At 55.2% G+C, this 20,627-nt stretch overlaps 1 protein-coding gene across 1 annotated transcript in view; it reads right to left on the reverse strand.

Moving 5' to 3' along the window:
* Positions 1-203: 203 nt before the first annotated feature.
* The window catches only part of ZNF423 (zinc finger protein 423), a 332,069-nt gene continuing 311,645 nt past the window's right edge, over positions 204-20,627 (reverse strand). The window contains exon 8 of the mRNA XM_059381198.1: positions 204-899. Within this exon, the coding sequence (XP_059237181.1) occupies positions 870-899 (30 nt within the window). The 3' untranslated portion in view covers positions 204-869. The remainder of the gene's footprint in view (positions 900-20,627) is intronic.

The following is a 20,627-nucleotide window of genomic DNA, read 5'->3' on the forward strand; positions in this document are numbered from 1 at the left end:
GATCAGAGCATTTCATCATTAAAGGTTCCTTCTGTTTGGACTTCTGTGGCCACCGCCCACCTGATCCAGACTGGGTGTATTAGGCTACTATGTGTCCTCTTTCCCAAGGGAGGCTGGGTCTGTCCTGTGTAGGTCCCCACCCTATGAGTGACGACAGCCCCCCACAGAGCCCCGGGCTGGGGAGGAGAGAACCAGGCAGCCGATCCTAATCGCATGGATTCCCTTTATTGAACTGTACTAGTAACTGCAGTCAGATTAAGTCACATTTAAAAGCAGACCATCCAGTTGCACTGAAACCGATTATATTCATTACATAGTTTTAATCACTGTCCGGTGAACTGGCAAATCCAATCAAAGCATTAGTCTTTAATTAAAAAATTAAAAGGAAATATTTAGACAATAGCCAAGCAATCACATCACGATGCACAATTACCTAGAATTGCAATTAAAAAGTAGTTAACCAAAGGGGGGGGGGAGAAAAACAAGAAAGAAAAAAAAAAAAGAAGCAAAGGAAAAAAAAATCACACTAATCCTTTTTTAAAAACTATCAATATAATACATGAAGGAACAAAGGACAATAGCCTCAAAAAGCGGGTTTCTCTAACTCTAGAAATGTAGTCTTCGGCGGAAACTCTAAAAGCACACTAGCTGTAGCAGGACAATAAAAAATACTGAGCATGGAATACTTTTAATCTCTCCCATTAATATTCATTTCCAGCTGCTTATAATAGCAGCGCCTCATGGCCAAATCATTAGAGTTTTACATCTGGGTTGCAAATGACACTTTGATTGGATGTAATGTTCAAATGGCCCTCCCCACGGCGTCTCCGGCAAGCCTTCTGCGGAGAGGTGTCCTGTCGAGCGGTCCCTCACTGTGCGTGCTGGCTCATCGTGTGGTTCTGCAAAGGCGAAGAAAGGAGACACGCATGAGGGCAGAAGAATGGAGAGCAGGCCCGTCCCCTCCCACTCAGTGCATTTACGCCGGGAGCCACAGAAAAGCATCTCGATTATTACAACACAAAATGCAACCAGGAAAAAGTGCTCGGGGGACAGAGCTGCCAAGACGCCACGTTGATCTGGGGTTCGGGGATGGGTTCCTGTTGCTGCCAACCTGGGCTCTCTAGAAATTGTGTTTCTGAAGACTGTTCAGGTCTTATCATGGGGACTGGCTATTGGGAAGGCAAAAGGGACATGCCAGGAAGTGAGCGAGGGGAGGGGAGGGTGGCAGGAATTAAAAACATCCTTGCTCACCTCTCCCGTCCGCCTTTCGCTCTGATGATTAGGAGGAAATTATATCTGATCGCCTGCAGGCTCTCCCCAGACCCCCTCCTCGGTCCTTCCCGGGAGCTGCTCTGAGCCTCATGGAGGAGACAGCAGATGTGCTACGCAGCTCTCCGGCCAAGAAACACCCGAGCAGCACAGACGTGCGGAGGCAGTGGGCGGCAGCGGGGGCCTGCGGCCGAGGACGGGTCACCCAGCGGGGAGGGCACTGAAGGAGGAGGCCTGCCAGTCCAGTCACATGACTGTGCTTCGGCCAGAGGACCGTGTGGCTCCTCCTGAATCCACCCGGGGAAGCCAGGGTCCAGGTGGGACTCCCCCTGGCCAAGCACTTCCATCTCACCACAGCCCACGGCATCTCTTCCCTCGTGCCAGCCCGAGCAGGCCAGCAGGGCTGATCTGTTTTTAGATGAGCCAGTGGCCTGGGGCTGGAGGTGGGATTTGGCCTCCAAGAGTGACTCTGTTTCTTTTCAGTGGTCCCTGTTCTAAATCTGGACCCATCTCATCAAAGCCTCAGGTAACATTCAGCCTTATACCATCTGGAAAGGAAGCAAAATCCATCCAAGGTAGAGGAGCCCTGCTTGAAAGCAGCACAGAACCTCCAGTTATGAGGAGTGAAGTCCCCGGGGTGCTCTGGCTGTCCCCCCAACACTCTGGGCGCCCCAGCTGGGGCAGTGACTCCTCGGGGACCGGGAGCCGCCTGCCTGCAGCTCTGCCCATGACCACCAGAGGTCAGACGTGGTGCCGTGTCTCTCTCCTGGGCTCTCAGAGGATGCCCGATGCCCGTGGCTTTGCGCGTGTGGGGAGGGGGACGGGGGGGGGGAGACTGGAGCCACCCCCACTCCGTGGCCCAGGGCCCCGATAGCAGCCTCTTCCCACTGTGGGCACTGCTGCCGCCTCCGTGGTGATGTCACCACCCCCTGCGGCAAGCTCATCACCCTGTCCCCACATAGCAGATGCCTGCTGATGCCCGCAGCACAGACAGCCAACCACCGCTGTCCCCTTTCCTTGGGCTCCTGGGTACAAGCCCCCACAGCTGGGGCTTGGCCAGCACATGCGCTGTGTGCTGTTAGAGGGACATCTCTTTCAATCCCCACAATAGCCTTACAAGGTAGGCCACAGGAAGATGAAGAAATGAGGCTCAGGGAGGCTGGATTCTGATTCAAGGTCATCCAGCTGGGAACCCGCTGGGGTGGAACCGGGCAACTGGAATCCAAGAAAGCCAGGGCCTCGGGCGAGAAGGCAGGCTTCCCAGCACCCTGCAACTCATGGGCATCCCAGTCCACAGATCATCCACCCTCCACACCGGGCATGAGGACAAACTCTACCAGCGTGGCCTGGCACCTCGGTGGGGGTGCCATGGACCCAGAGGCACAAGGCAGGTTGTCTGAGGCCACAGATGGGATGCGGCGGTTTCCATGGGAACACCCACCCTCCAGCCGAGGCACCTCTCCCCGCACAGGCAGCCAGGCCTGTGGGGAGCCAGACCCACCCTGCAGCCAAGCATCCACCTAGCTTCCAAGCCTTTGGTGAGTCAGTTCTCACCTCCTCTCACCTCCCTCTCAACTGAGCCACGCCTGAAGTCCAAGGGGCCTCCCCGTCCCTTGCCATCCCTCCCTGCAGCCCCTCGAGGCATGTCCGACCCCCCTCCCACACATCTACGTGCCTCCCAAGTGCAAGATGAGCGTCCTCTGCTGCGATGCAGACAGGGGGACATCACCTCCTTTCTCAGCCCCACAGCGCTTGGCCCCGGGCTAGGCCCACGACGCCCTGCGGTGACATGGCAGGCACAGCTGCCTGGGAAGGACTGGGGGGTCTCCCTCTGCCACCCTGCCAACAACCGGTCAATTAACAGTGCCACGTGGCCGGTGCTCTCGGAGTGTGGTCAGGTCCGTCTTTATGCAGGGGGGAATGGGGAGGAGGGAGGTTAGCAGGATAAACATGTACAGTTCTTTTTCTGTCCTCAAATGATGGTTCCTGGCACAACAGAGACACCTGGTAAATATTTTTTAGTGCATCAGTGGAAGGGTAAACAAACGACTCTATGTACGGGTAGGCTGTGGGGCAAGGGGAGGGGGCGTTCTGAGTGAAAGGCCCAGCACAAAGGTATGGAGGCTCCGATGAGCCGGGCAAAGACAGGCCCCCATGGGATGATCTCAGCAGGGGTCACATGGCAGACTGGGAGGGGGTTTGACCCGGCCGGCAGAAGCTCTGGGTGCCCCTGAGTGTGGACCATTCCCCAAGCAGCAGAAGGCCAGAGATGACATTTAATCTCCAAAAAACCCTCAAGGACCACCCGCCGCCAATGTGGGTAAAGGCAGGGGGTGGGGTCCAGGGATCTCTGGATAATGAAACAGCCTCTTGCCAGGACACCAAGAACAGAGTCAGTATAACACGCGGTTCACACTGCCTCTTCCACAGGCTGCTAGCACAGAAACCCAAGAGGCGGGAACCTATGCTTAGGACCACTGGTCAGGAAAATAAGAGAATAAACGCCACTTCTCTGGTGGAAACCACAGCGGGCCTTTCCTCTCACGGAGCAGCAGGTAGCTCTTCAGTTAGACTCAAGAAAGAACCTCCCCAAAGAGAGCTCTGAGACAGAAGGCTAAAAACTTCCTTCCCTGAAGTTCTACAAGAACAAAAGCCCAGGATGTCACAGCAGATGGGAATGTCGAAACTTGATGCCCCAAGGGGCCCGGGCACCAGGATGCATTCAGCACTGCGTTATTAACTACCTGCTGGATGCCCTGCTCTGGGCCGGGCACAGTGAGGGGTAGGGGAGGACTCCGGCCGGGCCCGCCCCCTCAAGGGGCCCAAAGGGAGGGGGCGGCAGGGGGAACTCAAGACACACGGACACCCAAACGTGTGTGCAGGATTAGTGGTGCAGATGGCAGCTCAGCGAGAGAGAAGGGTCTGTGCCACCCAGTAAGCGTGCATGTGGCAGGGGGCGCTGAGGAGGCCAGGTGTTCGGTGGGGGCCGGCCTCAGCTCCTCCACAGGCGCTGGAAGGACAGAGTGGGTGGCAGGGACCCATCACCAGGATTCACCCATCACCCCACGCACCTGTGCGCCGAGCGGCTCCTGGCAGAGCCACCGCTGATCGGCACAGTTGAAGAAAGCCGGAGACCCGCGGCTCCGAGCTGCGGCTGGAGGGGTGGGGGGCTTCGTCGAGCCGTCTTCAAGAGCCCTGTCCACCCGCACGGCTCTCACAAGGGCATTTGGCTTAATGTCTAGTTCTCTATTTGTGCCTGTGCTATATTTAGCCCCTTCGGAGAAGGAAGAAAATCGTTTTTTAAAGATACTACCAACCCTGCAGATAAACACTTCCCAGCACCATAAAGGCCGGGGGTGGGGTGGGGGTGGGAGCCAGGAAGGACTGGAAGGCGCCCAGAGAGGAGGTCTGGCATCCGCAAGGGCCTCTCTGCCTGCCAGGGAGACACAGGTGTGGACCGAGAAGCAGGTGAGAAAAATAAAACGGGGGGGGGGCACAAAGCGGGATGGGTACTGGTTTGTGGCTGAGCTGCACCCACTCAACAGAGTGCACACAGCTCTTGTGGACAGAGGTTTCCACTAGGACCTGTTTCCGGGCCCTAGTCCTGGCTTGCTGGGCCACCTACCCCTGGGACACAAGTTAGTGATGGGCAGGGGGCGTGGGGGGGTCAGGGGTCCTGTGGAGACCTCTCTCTGTGCAAGTTGTCAGCAGAGCGCCCAAGCCAAGGAGCCCTGTGCGGCAGGTCTGCATTCATTCACGTAACCGTTCATTCATTCAACAAACCTTCACTGCATCCCTGCTGGGTGACAGCCACCATGTTTGGTCGCTGGGCACGCAGCAGCAACGTGACCCCGATCTAGAGCCCAAGCCAGGGGTGCGCTGGGCACAGAGGAAACACGCAAGGAGCAGGGAGCTTGGCACTGGACCTTCCTTCCCGAATCACAGACGCACACTTGAACGGGCCTGCCAGAGGTTCTGGCCTGGTCCCACTCTTCACCCAAACCAGGACCATCTCTGCTCAACCCAGTCTGTGCCTCGACCCATCACGTGCCCACATGCCCACCAGGGCGCCCCTCCCACATCCCCTACAGGGCTTTCTTCTCAAGGTCTTGGCTCTGTGTTCCGTCCCTTGATCCGGGACCCTGCTCGCTCTCCCTTTGACACCACCCACCACAGTGTCAAGGAGAGGAGACCAGAGGTACTGGCACCTGTCGGCCTGGCAGATATGGCCTGTGAAGCAACAGGAGGCTTCTCTGCATACGCCAAGAGGCACAGACCCAGATTGGAGAGGGGGCTGCCTGCACTGCACGCCCCTCATGGATAGCACACTTAGCTGCCCCTCCTGAGCTCCAGCTCCTTTGAGGACAAAATGCCTGTAAAGTCCCTAGCACGGCCCCTGGCCCTGAGTCTGGTCACCACTGCCTGGGGTGATCACAGGGAGGCAGAAAGCCTCAGCGGGCTGGGACGAGTGGAGTCCTGGTTGTGAATCCCGACTCTGCCACTGAACGGCCACGGGGCCTTGAGCAAGTGCCTTCCCCTCTGCGGGCTGAAGGGAGGGGTGGTAATAACATAGCCCTCTTCCTCAGAGGCCCCGAGGGCTCAGGAAACAGTGTGCATGGACTTCTCCCGGCCTGGCCAAGAGAAAGTGCTCCATAAATGGCGTCCCCAAGAGTCTTCCTGAGCAGACGGGGAGCTCTGTGAGGTCCCCTCCTTGGGTCCGGGACCCCCTTGGCACCACACATGGTTCTGGGCTTGCAATGGGAGCCGCATGGAGGTCTGATGCTCTGAGCACTGCGCCTTTTGCCAGCTACTCCTCCAAGGGCTGGTGAGATCTTGGGAGTGCTCCCGATGTTATCGCTCCCCACAAGCCCAGGCCACAGCCTCAGTACCCACAAGGCACGGCTCTCCCTGCCCCCAGGGGACAGAGTCGGGTATCCCGTGAGGAGGGGAGGCATGTGGAGACTCCGTGGGGAAGAGAGGTCTGCACTCACCCATGTGTTCACCCACACATGCACCTCTTCTTTCCTAGCCTGTTCAACGACCAGATGCAGGCCCCGCCTGGGCACTGACATGCAAAGTTCGCGGTTCCAGCCCTCTCTCTAGAGGAGCTCACAGTTCGAAGGGGAGACCCTCACTCTCAAAGGGCACCAGAGAAGGGCTGGTCCCAGGGCTTGGCCCTTGCATCCCTGGCCAGTTAAGGATGCAGGAACATTTAGCCCCCCACCGCCCAGAACGTTCCACTCGTCTTCCCCTGAAGAACCCACCTGGCTTCACCTTGACCCCACATCACCTCCCTCTGGTTCAAGGTAGGGAAGGAGGCTGCGGCCAATGCCCTTTCTCCCCACCGCCCACCACCAGGCCACTCCCGGGTGGGCTGCAGCCCTGGCGGCTCTCGCGAGGCTGGCTTTACAAAGAGCTGTCTCCAGGAGCAGGGACCAAGTCCAAGAACCCGCCTTAACCACAGGAAGATGTTCCCTCTGCTTCCAGGGAAAAAGGTAGACACTCAGGCTAAATGCAGCCACATCCCAGCTAAGCGCAGTTCTGTTGTTTGACCATTTAACAGACACGGAGCCTGGCCTCGTGTAACGCAGTGGGCATCAGGGAGAGAATAAGGCCCATCCTGGCCATTTACAAGCTCCTGGCTGTAGGAGGGGGTGACATTTTATAAAAAGGGACTTTGGAGAGAGGACTTTTGACAGGCAGGTGTTTAAGGAAGAAGTTGGCCTTCTAGCTGCCCATGGAGGATGGCTTGGTTAGGGTGTGCCCTGGAGAGACAGAGAGAGAGAGAGAGAGAGAGTGTGTGTGTGTGTACGCACATGTGCGTACACATGAGCACAGAGAAAGTTCTCCAAGGAGGATAACCACCGTCCCCCTCCGCCCCAGCGAATGGCACGGAGGTGTCAATGACACTGAAAATGATCAGAGCTACCACTCCTCCTGTGATCACTGTGTGCCAGGCACTATTCTCAACCCCTAATTACACCAACTCACCAAAACCCCACAACCACTCCAGGAGTGAAGTATGACGGTTATCCCCATTTTACAGATGAGAAAAGTGAGGCAGGCCAGTGCAGAGTGTTGGGGTCCTGCAGCTGCTGACGGCTGCGCCGGGCCCGCACCCGTGCAGCCAGTGTGTAGAGCAAACTCTGAACCCACGGCGCCGTTCTGCTTGTGAAATGCGGAGAACACAGCATATGCTGGGGGAACAATGAATAATTCAGCTTGGCAGAAGCACAGGGTATGTGCCATGGAGACAAGCCTGGAAAGGAAGGTGGGGGCCTTATTGATGAGACTCCGTGATGCGAGACGCGGCAGCTCGCCCTTAACTCTGGGCCATGGGGAGCCATCGAAGGTATTTGAGCTGTGGAGTTACACGAAAGGCAAGGAACGGGGAGACGCTCGCACCTCCAGCCGAGAAGTTGTACCAGCAGGGCCTTCATGCTCCCCACCTCCCTCGGCTCCTTTCCTGCATTCCGCCCCCCTTTTGCCCCCCAACACTCAAGTTATACATTTCCCTTTGGGGAGGGTACAGACGAAGGCAGCCCTGCTTCCCTCTCGGCTGTGTATCACCTGGGCAGCCCCTCTCTGCTAGTGAGCACTTATTTTTAGAAGCGTTTGACAATCGTCCAAAGGTCTAAGACGAACAGATGGCCTGTCTTAAAGGCTCGTATGTTCGCTAGTTTGCACTTCTGACAAACGGTAAGCGCACTCGAGAGCACGCCATAAACAGCACTGAATGAATACTCAGAACACAATTTAGCTAATGCACGTCATTAAAATTAGGAGTGAGTGATGGCCAAGGTTTCCTCTAAATGCCTACCCAGTGATGCAGCCGCTCCCCTGGGGGCCGAGGCGATGACGTGTATGCACCCTGTGTCCCCCCCGCCACGGGACCCCCCCTCCCCCAGCAAGCCAGCATGGACACAGACAGCACGGAAAGCTGGGCTGTGTGGAGTGACACCTCTCCTTGGCATCGGGGTCCTGGGTGATGCTAGTCACCCACTGGCCCGGGACACAGCTCTGGAATGTTCTCGGAGTCAAAAGCAACTCCTTCCATGCTCCAGGATGTGTGCAAGGCTTCCCCAGTCCTGTCTCCCAGACAGCGAGACAGGCTGTCGTCTGCCACTCTCGAGCAGCGGGAAGTGAGCGTCGCACCCGCTTAGCTGGGGAAGTCTGTCTCTCGGGTGAGAGACTCCGTTCATCCGGATCTCCTGGCCTGCAGGGAGATTCCAACTTCCGGCCTTGGCTTTGGGGGGATTCGCTGCTTTCTTGCAGAACCGAGAGCAGGAGCAGACTCAGGGCCCTCGGAGTCCCCTGGGGGCACATGAGGAAGAGCTGGAGGACCCAGACTGCCTCTGACAGAGGTGTCCCCAGAGGGGATGACCACTGGGTTTCTGGGGCCCCTCTCCAACACCTCTCTCACCAGTGCCCTGAGGCACCCAGGACACAAAAGACCCCAGCAGGTGGCCTGGCCAAACGACCTGTTCCATGAGTGCAAAAACATCTTTCTTTGAGGGAAAATTGAGAGAAAAGTTAAAAAAAAAAAAAAAAAGCCCAAAGAATTCCCAAAGGGGCCGGTTTTGTACGGCTGTGCTTTGGAAATAAAAGCCACCTGAGAATAGATAATAAGGAGGGAACCTGCAGCCTTCCATTGGGAGCCCCAGCCGTAAACAGGCTCCTATTCGGAGTCACCCAACAAGAAAAGGAAACGAATAATACCTGTCTGGAGGGACAGTGGACCCCCGGGGTGGGGGCACACTTCAGAATACAAAAACATCTGGTTGCTTTCTGGGTGGACAGCATCACAGGCCAGCAAACGGGCGACTTCAGGTAGTGGCCGCATGAAAGAGAGCGGGAATTTTGTGGCTGTGTCACACCAGGGCTGCTGAGAGATTTGCCCCAAGTGGGCAACAGAGGCACCCTGACCATCACCGAGTCCTGCATTAATTTGCTGCCACCTTTGCCATTTCTCCAAAGGGAGGTGGGGTTCCCCAGTGGCCGGACCCCTCTAGGTCTGCGTGCCTAGCACACTCGGGACTCAAGGATTCTGGCCATGGTGTGCGAGGTGACCGTAAGCCCCAGTCTCTGGTCCTTGGTTCCTTCCCAGTGGAGACCCCTGTGTCACTGGAAGGTCCATTCCAACCACAACAGCCAAGCGCCTGCTCAGAACCAGACCCCTGAGATATAGTTCATCTCAAATACGAATTTCGGGATGGCCTCAAAGAGCCCGAGTCAGACCCCTTAGAGATATGATTGCAGCCTGGGGCAACGGGGCAGGACTCCAGGGCATGCACCACCTCGGAGCCTGAGGAGAGATCAACCTGGTATCCTGAGACGCCACTGAAATGGCCCCTGGGCCAGAGAGGGGTCTTTCCCCCACCTCACAGCGCACCTGTGAATCAAAGACCACACACAGAACAGTCTGGGAAGACTGAGGCATCCCATCCGTGGAGACACTAAGCTCACAGCAAAGGCAGCTGTATGGAAAAAGAGCAGGTGGCATCCAGGAGACCTGGCTAAAGTGGACAGGGCTCCTTCGACAGTGCGCGGCCAGTCCTGACAGAGGACTCCCACTCAGGGGGCTGTGCCGTCAGTTTGCCCTGAAAGCCAGTGTGGCCTAGGCTGGTGGCAAGGTAGTAAGGCAAGGTGGGGACTCTGTCATCCCACGAACCCAAGCCTTGTCAGAAAGGGGCAGGCGTCCTCATATCCACTCTAGAAAACTAGATTAAAATATATATTTTAATTTATTTTTTATATTTTATAAATATATATATTAGTTATAAATACTTTATATTTATAAATATACAATTTATAAATTATAAATATTATATATAAATATATATATTTTATATCTATCTATCTATATATCTCCCGGGTGGCTCAGTTGGTGAAATGTCCAACTCTTGATTTTGGCCCAGATCATGGTCTCAGGGTCATGGGTTCGAGACCTGAGTCAGGCTCTGCACTGAGCATGGAGTCAGCTTGAGATTATCTCTCTCCCTCTCCCTCTGCCCCACCCCCTCCGTCTTTAAAACAAAAATATATAATGTCTTGATGTTTAAAGCACAATGCAGGCCAATCAGCAAATGTTTGCAGGTTGAGTCTGCCCACAGGCCGCCAGCTTAAGGCCTCTCGTATTTTGTGAAGCCCGCAAGATGCCCCAAACACCTTCCAGCACAGCGACCAGGCTGACACCCAGCGCAGGCGAGGAGGTAGGGGCAGTGACATCACACGGACCATGGTGTGGGGTCCTCACCCCAAGGATAGGGCTGGGGGTCTTGCACGGTTACATTCCAAAGAAGAGGAAGGAGCGTGGATGAAGAAGTTGAGGCCACCCTGGCTGGCATGTCCTGGGTGGGTCCCCGCACGCAGACGAATGCCCCCTGGGTGAGCCACCCAGGGAACTCTCCCTCCCCAGAGCCTCCCAGGAGCCTGCAAAATGGCGAGTTCAGAGAGGGGCCAGGGAGCCCTCCCTCAGGCACGCCGGGAGGCCAGGCCAAGGGCCTCCCCACCCACTGAAGGGTCTAGAGCATTATCCCCTACTGCCTTCCTTTCTCGAAAAGAACTGAGGACACCTCCCACCCATCACCCACAGACCATATCTCAGGCATTGTGGGGGGACTGCCCCTTGCGGAGCTTGTGGATGCCACACGATAGACAGAAGCCCCTCTTCCTTCCCACACTTGCACATACACACAGTCACACACACTCACGCACTCACAGATACCCCACAACCACACGTACACACATGCACACACTCACGGATAACTCACAATCCCACACACGTATACAATGCATACACAGGCACACACTCATGGATATCCCAGGTACAGACTCCCTCGCTCACGGATACCCCATAATCACATGTTCATACACACTAACGGATACCCCACAAACCCAGACGCATACCTGTACACACACACACACATACTCACAGACATACACACACACACAGACCTTATACTGACAACGTGCTACAAAGTGGCTCAGGGCTGGTTGTTATTTTTGGCGTTCTGTCTCTCCTCGGTGTGCAGCGGGCCTGTCCGCACCCACACTATCACCAGGACCCCTCTAGAAACCCCCACCTGCCCATGACACGGGTTCCCTCCTGGGCTCCCTCTCCCTGGTTGTGGGAGCTGAGAAACTAAATTCCCCTGAGAGGCAAAGCCCAGTTCTCTCCTCAAGGGGCAGGGAAGGGGGAGAGTTCTGTTCCATCCCCTAGAGGGTCCCCACCACACCCAGAACCCTGGACCAAGGCCACAGCCCCGCCAGAGTTCCCCAGACCTCCTTCTTCCAGCTCCCCAGATGCTCCAGATACTTCCTCAGCCTCTCGTGGCCATTCTTGCGGCCTGGCATGCCCTCCTCAAATTTCCCAGACCCCTCCCCATCTGATCTCCACCCCTCAGAAAGGCCTTCCCACTTACACAACAAGGGGCCCCCCCATCACGGCGCAGCTCCCCGTCTGCACAGCTGTCTTTCTAGCACTTTCCTTCACCTGCAAGGTCCCGGCTATGTCTCCTGGCCGTGGTAATGCCCTCGCCAGGCAGGCTGTGCGCGGCAGGCAGAGACCCCATCTCTCAGTTCTCTGCCGATGCCCCCACGTCGGTTCAGAGCCCGCGCCTGCAAACTCCGCGAGCATTTCTGAGATAACAGCCAGCAAGCAACGGTGGCGAAGCAAAGCCTCCCCTGACAGGGTCAGGGAGAGAAGAAGAAACAGAGCTGCCCCCTCCTCCGCGTCCCTTGCCCCGCCCTGCCCAGGGCAGGTTACGCTTTTTTCTTAAAAGCCGGGAGATCCTTTGAAGACATTATGCTAAGTGCACCGAGCCAGTCACAGAAGGACTAATACTGTATAATTCCACTTCTGTGAGGTTCCTAGAGTAGTCAAATCCGGAGAGACAGAAAGTAGACTGGTGGTTTCCAGGAGCTGAGGGGAAGGGGGAGTTAAGTGTTCAGTGGGGACAGAGTCGCAGTTCTGCACAACACTTTCCTGGAGGGTGGGGATGGCTGCCTAAGGTTGCAAATGGACTTAGAGCCACTGTTGTGTTTGCTCGAAATGCTTTCGATCGCAAATTTTTCCTTCTGTGTATTTTACCACAATTAAAAAAACCAAAGCTGATTGGGATCCTACAGGCTTGGTGGGCAGGTGGGCAGGTGGGCAGGAGAAAAGTCACACTCTAAAGAGACAGCCAAGGTACCCAGGGCCGATCCTGTGTTTCCCCCGCAGCTCTGGCTGGAAGCTTGGAAATCAGAAGTTGCACAGACCGTAGTAGTGAGACGGCAGCCTCTGCTGGACGGAGGGGGCTGGAAGCTATGGCAGCATCCAGGGGACACATTGCCTGCCAAGCTGGCTGGCAGTGGTTGCCTTTTCTGCCTCCGTGCTGTACCAGGCTTCCCCTGCAGTGACTGAGCCCATGTGGCAGTCAATGGCACAGCTTCCAGGGCCCAGCTCCATTAGGACGGAGGGCGGCGGGAGGCTGCACAATGGAGCTCTTGCCTCTGAAAACAGGGGTCTGAGACCTCCCCTGAAATCATCTCAAGAGGACTGGAACTCCGACAGCTTTCAAAGTCTGCTGCCCCATGCTTGGGGAGATGGGAAGGTGAGCATGAGGCACACCTAAGGGCATTAAATATTTTGCCATGTTGGGAAAAAAAAGCGGGGGGAGACGATTGTTCCCTTGAATGTTACTGAAATCTTTCCAGGCCTTTGCAACTTGAAATTTTTATTCATTAAAATTGGATGAGAAAATCCAGCTCTACATATAGTCATCGTATTTCACAAGCCAAAAATCAGGACAAATAGCCAATAGCTGCGACAGACTACTTGAAAATCAAAGCTGTCCTGGAAAATCTGGGTCACACGGTCACTAATTATACAGAACACATATGTTCAGGTCCCTAAACTAACCCAGTGCTTTTAGGTTTTATAAATGATATTTTAGGACTTTGATCATATCCATTTCTACTTTCCTCTAAATTTTTGCTACAAGGGAAACTTTCCTGCATCATCGAAATTTCTAGAAAATTAACCGCCGGGATGAAGAGCTGTTCTGGCAGGCATTCTGAGGGCCTCCTCAGAAAACATGGCCCATCACCACCCCCAAAAATGGCTTTCCAGAGCCCACATGGCCCAGCTCCCCTCACTGACAGACCCCCCAGGCTATGGGGCCGGCAGTTCTGAAGGTGGACCTAATTTGCTATGATGAATTGTGTGCATGCCCCAGCGATCAAAACTGCAGCTGAGACCGATTATATTTAATGATTGCGACGGTTCTTGTGGAAACACGTGGGTGTATACCTTTGCCCGCTCGAAGAAGTCCAGCCTGGCACCAAGCTAAGGGGCAAATGCGATCCCTGGCACACAGAATGCAGGGGCTGCCCACTCCTCAGGAGCTGGGCCCACCGAGGGGGCAGAAGAACACGGGGGCCCAGCCTGCCCTGTCTTATCTGCCCTTCCCGTCCGCGCTCAGCTTCCAAACTGTGGGGGCCTCCTCACTGCCCACACACCTGCCCCACCAGGACCACATGGGTCTGCTCTATACCTTCCCTCCCACCACCAGGCAGAGCTCGCTGGCTTCCGGGAGGCAAATCAAGAATCATCTAGATCATCTATATCCCCAGTCTGGTCCCATCCCTCTCCATTCCCTGGAAGGGTGTGTGTGTGTGTGTGTGTGTGTGTGTGTGTGTGTGTGAAACGTGGGTAGCAGGTAAGTATGGAATTAAGAGTATATGAAGAAGGGGTCACAAGACACTTTTCTAGCACTTTCTTGGTACTTGATACTAATGGATGTGTAGCTAGCTGTCTGGCCGGCTGAATGGATGGATGGGTAGACAACGGATGGATGGAAGGACAGACGAATGGGTAGATGAGTAGATGTGTAGCAGATGGATGACTAGGAGGAAAAAGGAGGGCGTGACTATATAAGTAGGTAGGAAGATAGATTGGTGGAAAGACAATGGGCTTTGAAGTCCAAATCCTACTTTAGTCACTTACTGTTATCTGTAACCCTAGGATAAGTCACTTCACTTCTCTAAGCTCCTGTTTCCTCACCTGAAAAGTGGGGTAAATAATGCCTACCTCAGAGTCTTGTCAGGACCCCCAAATTAGATAACACATGTGGAAGTTTTCACAACATGTTCAATACTGACGTTTGATATTGACCTAATGAATACCAACCATGAGGTTCCGCCATCACGGTCAACTCGAAAGCCCACACTTTCAATGTGGCACCTTCAGAAGGAAGGACGGGGGAGACTAAGGCAGTGCCCCGGGTCAGGGATGCAGCAGTTGGACTGGGCATCCAGGTCTGGCTTCAGGATGGGGGCGGGGGGACCAGCCGTTGGGGCACACTTGCCTCCCCTGCTCAGACACACAAACCATGTGGGTGGAAAAGAATCCCCATTTCCCCCCGGGGGCCCTCTCCTCCCTGCAAGCGTCCTCATCTTTTCCCAGCCTCAGCTTTCGGGTCTGCAAAAATGGTGAGAGTAAAGGGCACTTCAAGTGGTCCCAAGTTGTTGAGGCACCAACACGATAGTCTTTGCAAACTGTGACGTGTTGCAGGAGAGGCCTGAGATTCAGAGCCCAGGTGGGTAAGGAACCAGGCGGGGCAGACCAGCTGGGGTTGTGCTGAACCGGGAAGCACATCCTTGTGTCTAAAGGGGGCAGTGGATGGCTGCCACACAGAAGTATGGTCCAGGGATTTCTAGGTCTGATTTGCCAAAAAATCAAGAAGTCCAGCCAGTTAGTGTGGTGGTCAAGAGGACGGAATCTGGGGCCGGGTGCCTGGGTCCAGCACTGACCAGCTCTGTGGCCTAGCCTCCCCGTGCCTCAGTTTCCTTACTTTCATAATGCAGGCATTATGAGAATGAATGTCTTGAATGTTTAAAAGTGCTAAGAACACTGTCTGATGCTCAAAAAGCACTATATGGGGGGCCCATGGGTGGCTCAGTGGGTTAAACCCTCTGCCTTCGGCTCAGGTCATGATCCTAGGGTCCTGGGATCGAGTCCCGCATCGGGCTCTCGGCTCAGTGGGGAGCCTGCTTCCTCCTCTCTCTGCCTGCTTCTCTGCCTACTTGTGATCTCACTCTCTCTCTCTCTCTCTCTCTCTCTCTCTCTGTCAAATAAATAAATAAATAAATAAATAAATAAATAATTTTTTTTAAAAAATAAGCACTATATGTTAGCCCCTATAATTATAGGAAATCTCCATTTTTGAAACACAGATCACCATTTAAAGAGTCCAATATCCCTGGTCACACACTGTCAATTTTCGCCCTCCACGTGGCAAAAATGTTCCTTGTTACTATGATAATAACTTTTCCTTGTGTGTCTCTCCTCCCTCCCGACGTGAGAGGAGACTGGCAAGGGGGCCTTCTCCATCACTCTGGAGCACCTGACAGGGAGGAAAGGAGTCACCACACCCCTCCAGCCCCCCCTGGGAGCCCCAGTCCCTGCCCCAAACAATTTCACCCTCACCTTCTCCCATACCTCCTATGGATGCCATATTTTATCCCAGACCCAAAGAATATAAGAAGCTCCAACATTTGATGTATGGGGGAACAAAAGAAATGACCAGTTACAGTGTAACTCACGTGAGCTGTTCCTGTTCACAAGATGTTACAATGAGGAGTCGTGTATCAGGGCAATGAGGAAACGCCCAATATATTGAGCTCCTAATCCGTGCTCATACTGGGCCGACGGTTCTTCCTACATCATCTTTACATCTCCCCCTTGTCCCCATTTTACTGACGAAGCAACTAAGTCAAGAAAAGAGAAGCAGCTTGATACATCCTGCGACTGGGGAGAGGTGGTGCTCGGATCTGCACCCAAATGGCCCAGTCCTCAGGCTGCTTCCTCCCCTCTGGCTGTCCCCTGCCCACCCCTCCGTCTCCTGGTGTCACCAAACCAAACCTGTCACCCGCCTCCGCCCAGATCCCAGTACACAGGGAATCTCATTGCAACGCTGGACCAGCCCCAGCCCCCCGTGTTTGATTTTATCTGAACTCCAGAAGCAGAGCGAGTGGGGCCATGTTCATTATTGACACAGCAAAATTAATTTCTGCCATCTCCTCCCTCTCCCCTCGCCCCGTGCCTGGCCCCCACGCCTCGCCTCTCCTGTGAGTGCGGACGCACGGCTGCTGACTGGTGCTCCTGAAATGCCAACTTGCATTTCTCATCATTAATTTCTTTCTAAATGTCATTAGTAATTGTTCCTGCTCGACCAAAGAGTGCAACGCAGGCTTCCGCCAAGAGCGCCCGGGTCTCGTCTCTCAGCTGGCGGGGGAGAAGCACCACCACCCCGCACACCCCACCCCACCCCGCCCTGCAGCCATGCCAGACCCTGCACCCTTGCGGGAAGCAGCCAGCCTCGCTCCCAACAAGTTGGGGAGGCAGACGGCTGCATTGAGAGACAAAGCTGGCCTCATGTTTCCCGTGAATGGGCTCGCCGACAGAAAAAAGCCTGCCCACGCCATTAATAATATGGTTCAGCACTAGGGGTCTACAGCCAACCAGGCTGTCCAGGTTCGAGTCCCACCTCTGCCACTGCCCAGCTCTGCCTCAGGCTCCCCCTCTGCAAAATGGGGAGAATGATGGCATGGGCTTCACAGGATTATCCTGAGGATGAATCAGGATAATCGATGCTAAGGGCCCCCCATGGTGTCTGGAGGTTTGTTTCTGTTACCGTTTTCCCCATGCTGGAGTGAGGTCCGCTCTTACTAGCTGTGTGGCATGGCGTGATAGCAAGTCTCCCACCTCTGACAGTGGGACAACCACATCACATCAACTCTACCCCAGGGCCACTGTATGCCCCCACCATGGGCTGGGCACTAGGTTCATGTTTCACAAACGCTATGTGGCACCCCCACGGGGAGCCTCTGGGAGAGACAGCACTGGCTCAACAGCCAGGAGACAATGGTCTCAGAAGGGAGGTCACATGCCCAAGGTCAGAGTGACAGCAAGAAGTAACTCTGAGATTTGTCCTTTCCAGTCCCCAAGGCCTGTGTGTGTCTTTCCTGTCCGTCTAGCTGCCTCTTTGTCTAGGTCGGTGGGGGTTGGCGGCGGGGGGGTACCAAAGCAGGGCTTTGCACGGTGTCAGCCCCTGGGAGCCGTGGGCCAACCAGGCACCCATTGATTATGTAGTATTATTGTTTCCAAGAAACTGAAGGCATTTGGTCTGGGCTGGGACAGTGCCCGCAAGGGGCTGGGCTCCCGGCACACACAATGGCCGCTGGCTGGAGGCTCCTGGCAGCTCCCCCGTGCCCATCTGTCGCAATGGCATGGTGCCCCTCTTAAGTCGGTTGGCCCCCCGCCCCAGGGCATGAATGACAGGCTCTGATGGGCAGACAGGCAGCCCGAGGCTGATTCCAAGTGCCATCTCTGCCCGGAGCTGGGCCGTGGGGGGAGGGGGCCCAGTCCCCACCTGGGCCTCCACACACTTCATTGCTCAAGCGGGCAGAGCCCTGGGCCTCGTGAGGGCATCTGGGCACATCCAGGCAGAGGCTCCTCCAGGGCCTGTTCCTCCCTTGCTCCTCTTGTGGTGACCACAGTAGCCACTGCTCGCCCTGCCTGCCCAGAGTGGGGCAGTCCCATGCCCTGAAGCTGTGTCACTCTCCTGGGAGGGAAGGTCTGCTTGCCCCCAGCACCCGGCCCCCAGCACCCAGAGGCCTGTCCTTGGCTCCTAAGGGATTGAGAGTCCCACTGTCTCAGCCCTCGGGGCTAAGAACACAGACTTAGGGGCGCCTGGGTGGCTCAATGGGTTAAGCCTCTGCCTTAGGCTCAGGTCATCATCTCAGGGTCCTGGGATCCCACATCAAGCTCTCTGCTTGGCGGGGAGCCTGCTTCTCCCTCTCTCTCTGCCTGCCTCTCTGCCTACTTGAGATCTCTGTCAAATAAATAAATAAAATCTCTTAAAAAAAAAAAAAAAGGAACACAGACTTCGTGTCAGGCTGCCTTGTTCATACCTCTGCACCTCTAACAGCTGTGTGACCCTAGGGAGCCTCCCCAGCTGTGATATGGAGATCTCAGGAGGCCACACCTGTGGGGTCAACATGAGGCCTCCAAACACTACAACATGTGAAGGAGGCAGTCAGCCTCCCAGTAAGCACTCAGGAAATGCTGTCTTTGTTTCTACTGTGTTGGGGTGAGTGGCCCAGACCCAGGCTCTGGGCTCAGGACAACGAGGGACCCTGTATGACCACCCCTCTGTCTCCTCCAGATGCGGACCCAAAACAGCCACACATGGCCCTTCAGCCGACTCAGTCACCCAGTGGTCACAGAGGTACAAGACGACGACATCGGTGATACACTTTAGGGTGAGCGGGGAAGGCCGTGCCCCACAGATGGAGAGACCCAGCTAGATGGCGTCTGGGGACACAGCAAGGAGGAGGGGAGGTCTGCCTCCCCCAGGCCTCCTGTGACATGGCACAGTCATGCAGGGTTCTGGCAGGCTATGTGTGGTATACGACACAGCTGGGGGACATGCTCTACATTACACTGTGTTAGGTCACAAACATACAATAAGCATTCGTTCCGTGTGTTCTTACTGGCTTACCGTCCCTCTCCCTGCAACATTTGAGGGATTTGGGCCTCCATGCGTCCCCAGCACCTGCACAGAGTCGGTGCTCGGTGAACACCCGTGGGCTCCCTGGGACACATCCACGCCCGGCGGACTGAATGAGTGAGTGAACCAATGTGTGAACCACGGGCACCACGGTTGTGACATTGATGATGACAGTGGCTAGGCCTGACCGAACCTCTACCCGGTGCTGGAGGCTCTTTGGGGATCACTGCCTTTCTTCTCCCCGATACCCTCAGGAAGGGGCTGTCATGACCCCCCATTTACCAGGGCCCATCGACCATCCGTGACTTGCTCAAGGTCACAGAACTGCTGCCGGTCCACAGAGTGGGCTGGGCACCGCCACGCCGTGTCGTCCGTCACACAGACTAGAATCCGGTCTGTGAAAAGCGCTGGTGTCCTTCCACAAAGCCATCCTAGCCTGGAATGGGCCATGGGCTACCCACAGGAAGGCTTAGTTGCTAAGTGCTTTTCACACACAGGCTCTCCACCCTCACACCCCGCGGAGGCAGTGGGTCTCACCCCATTTTACAGACGAGGAAACTGAGGCCAGAGAAGGATCTCTGTTTAAGATGGAAATGTCTAAGATGGAAATCATGGCATGGAAATAATGATCTAATGTCCAACACGGAGAAGAATGGAACAGACTGGGGGCAACTTCAAGGAAGCAACAGGTTCTCAGTCCCTGGAACCACGGCCGGGTGTCACCAGACGCTTCCCCTGGCCCAGCCCGGCCCGGCCCAGCCCGGCCTGTCCCAGCTCTCCCTGCAGCAGTGGGGTAGCAGGGACAGGGCTGACTTTGAAGTGGAATGGAGGGAGAGGCTCCTACTCACAGAAAACTCAGCCAAAGAGTCAAATGCTAAGTATGTGCCTAGAGCACTTTTAATTTTTAATTATTATTAGTTATAATTATCTGGCTGGATCTGACGGCAGGAGCGCGCAGGCAAGGAAACTGGCTCCTCGGTTACCCATCTTCTGAGGACAAGGAACTTAAAAACGGGGCCCCTCGAATCTGCAACCCTCCCTCTTTAACTCCCTTCCCGGTTGTGTTCTTTCCCTTATTTTGCTCCTTTCTAGAAGCTCAAGAAATGTGGTAAAACATGTGGGGATGGTCGGATGCATGGCAGAAGGGGGCTTCACTGGCCCCAAACGCATATTTGGGTGGAAAGTCAGGTATAGACACGGTTATTACAATCTGCACTGGCAAAGGGATTGAGGGGTTAAGCCCAGGGCCAGAGAAACCAAAGGAGGGAAAATCCGGGAGAGCTTCTCGAAGAAGGGACCTCTTGAGCTGAGCCCTGAAGCCAGAGAAGAAAGGAAGGGCTTCGGAGCAGAGGGATCAGCAAGAAGAGAGCAGCCAGGAAGCACCCACCTCGCCGAATCGACCCAATCAATGAAGCAAGACGGTGTTCACCCCCCTGCCAGCCCCACTGCCCTTTTCTCTGGACCTTGGACCCGCCAAATCCGTTCATGTCTCTGAGTCTCTGTATTGGCTATGCCCTCTCCCAGAAGGTTCCCCTAGTTCTTCCCCACACAGGCTCCTTCTCAACCTTCAGGGCTCTGTTGAAATGCCAGCCTTCCTTGACTCCCCAACCCAATTTTTCATCCTCAACGTCCCCTCACCCTTGCCGTGACACACACACACACACACACACACACATCATTTTCCATCGCCAAACAGTGTTTTACTGTCCTCAAAATTCTACAGTCTGAAATGACCTAGTTCATGTATTTACTGACTTACGCTCATATCTCGCAAAGAAAAGACAGCTGGGTGAGAACAGG

The sequence above is a fragment of the Mustela nigripes genome, chromosome 17 (assembly GCF_022355385.1).
Source record: "Mustela nigripes isolate SB6536 chromosome 17, MUSNIG.SB6536, whole genome shotgun sequence".
Classification (NCBI taxonomy): domain Eukaryota; kingdom Metazoa; phylum Chordata; class Mammalia; order Carnivora; family Mustelidae; genus Mustela; species Mustela nigripes.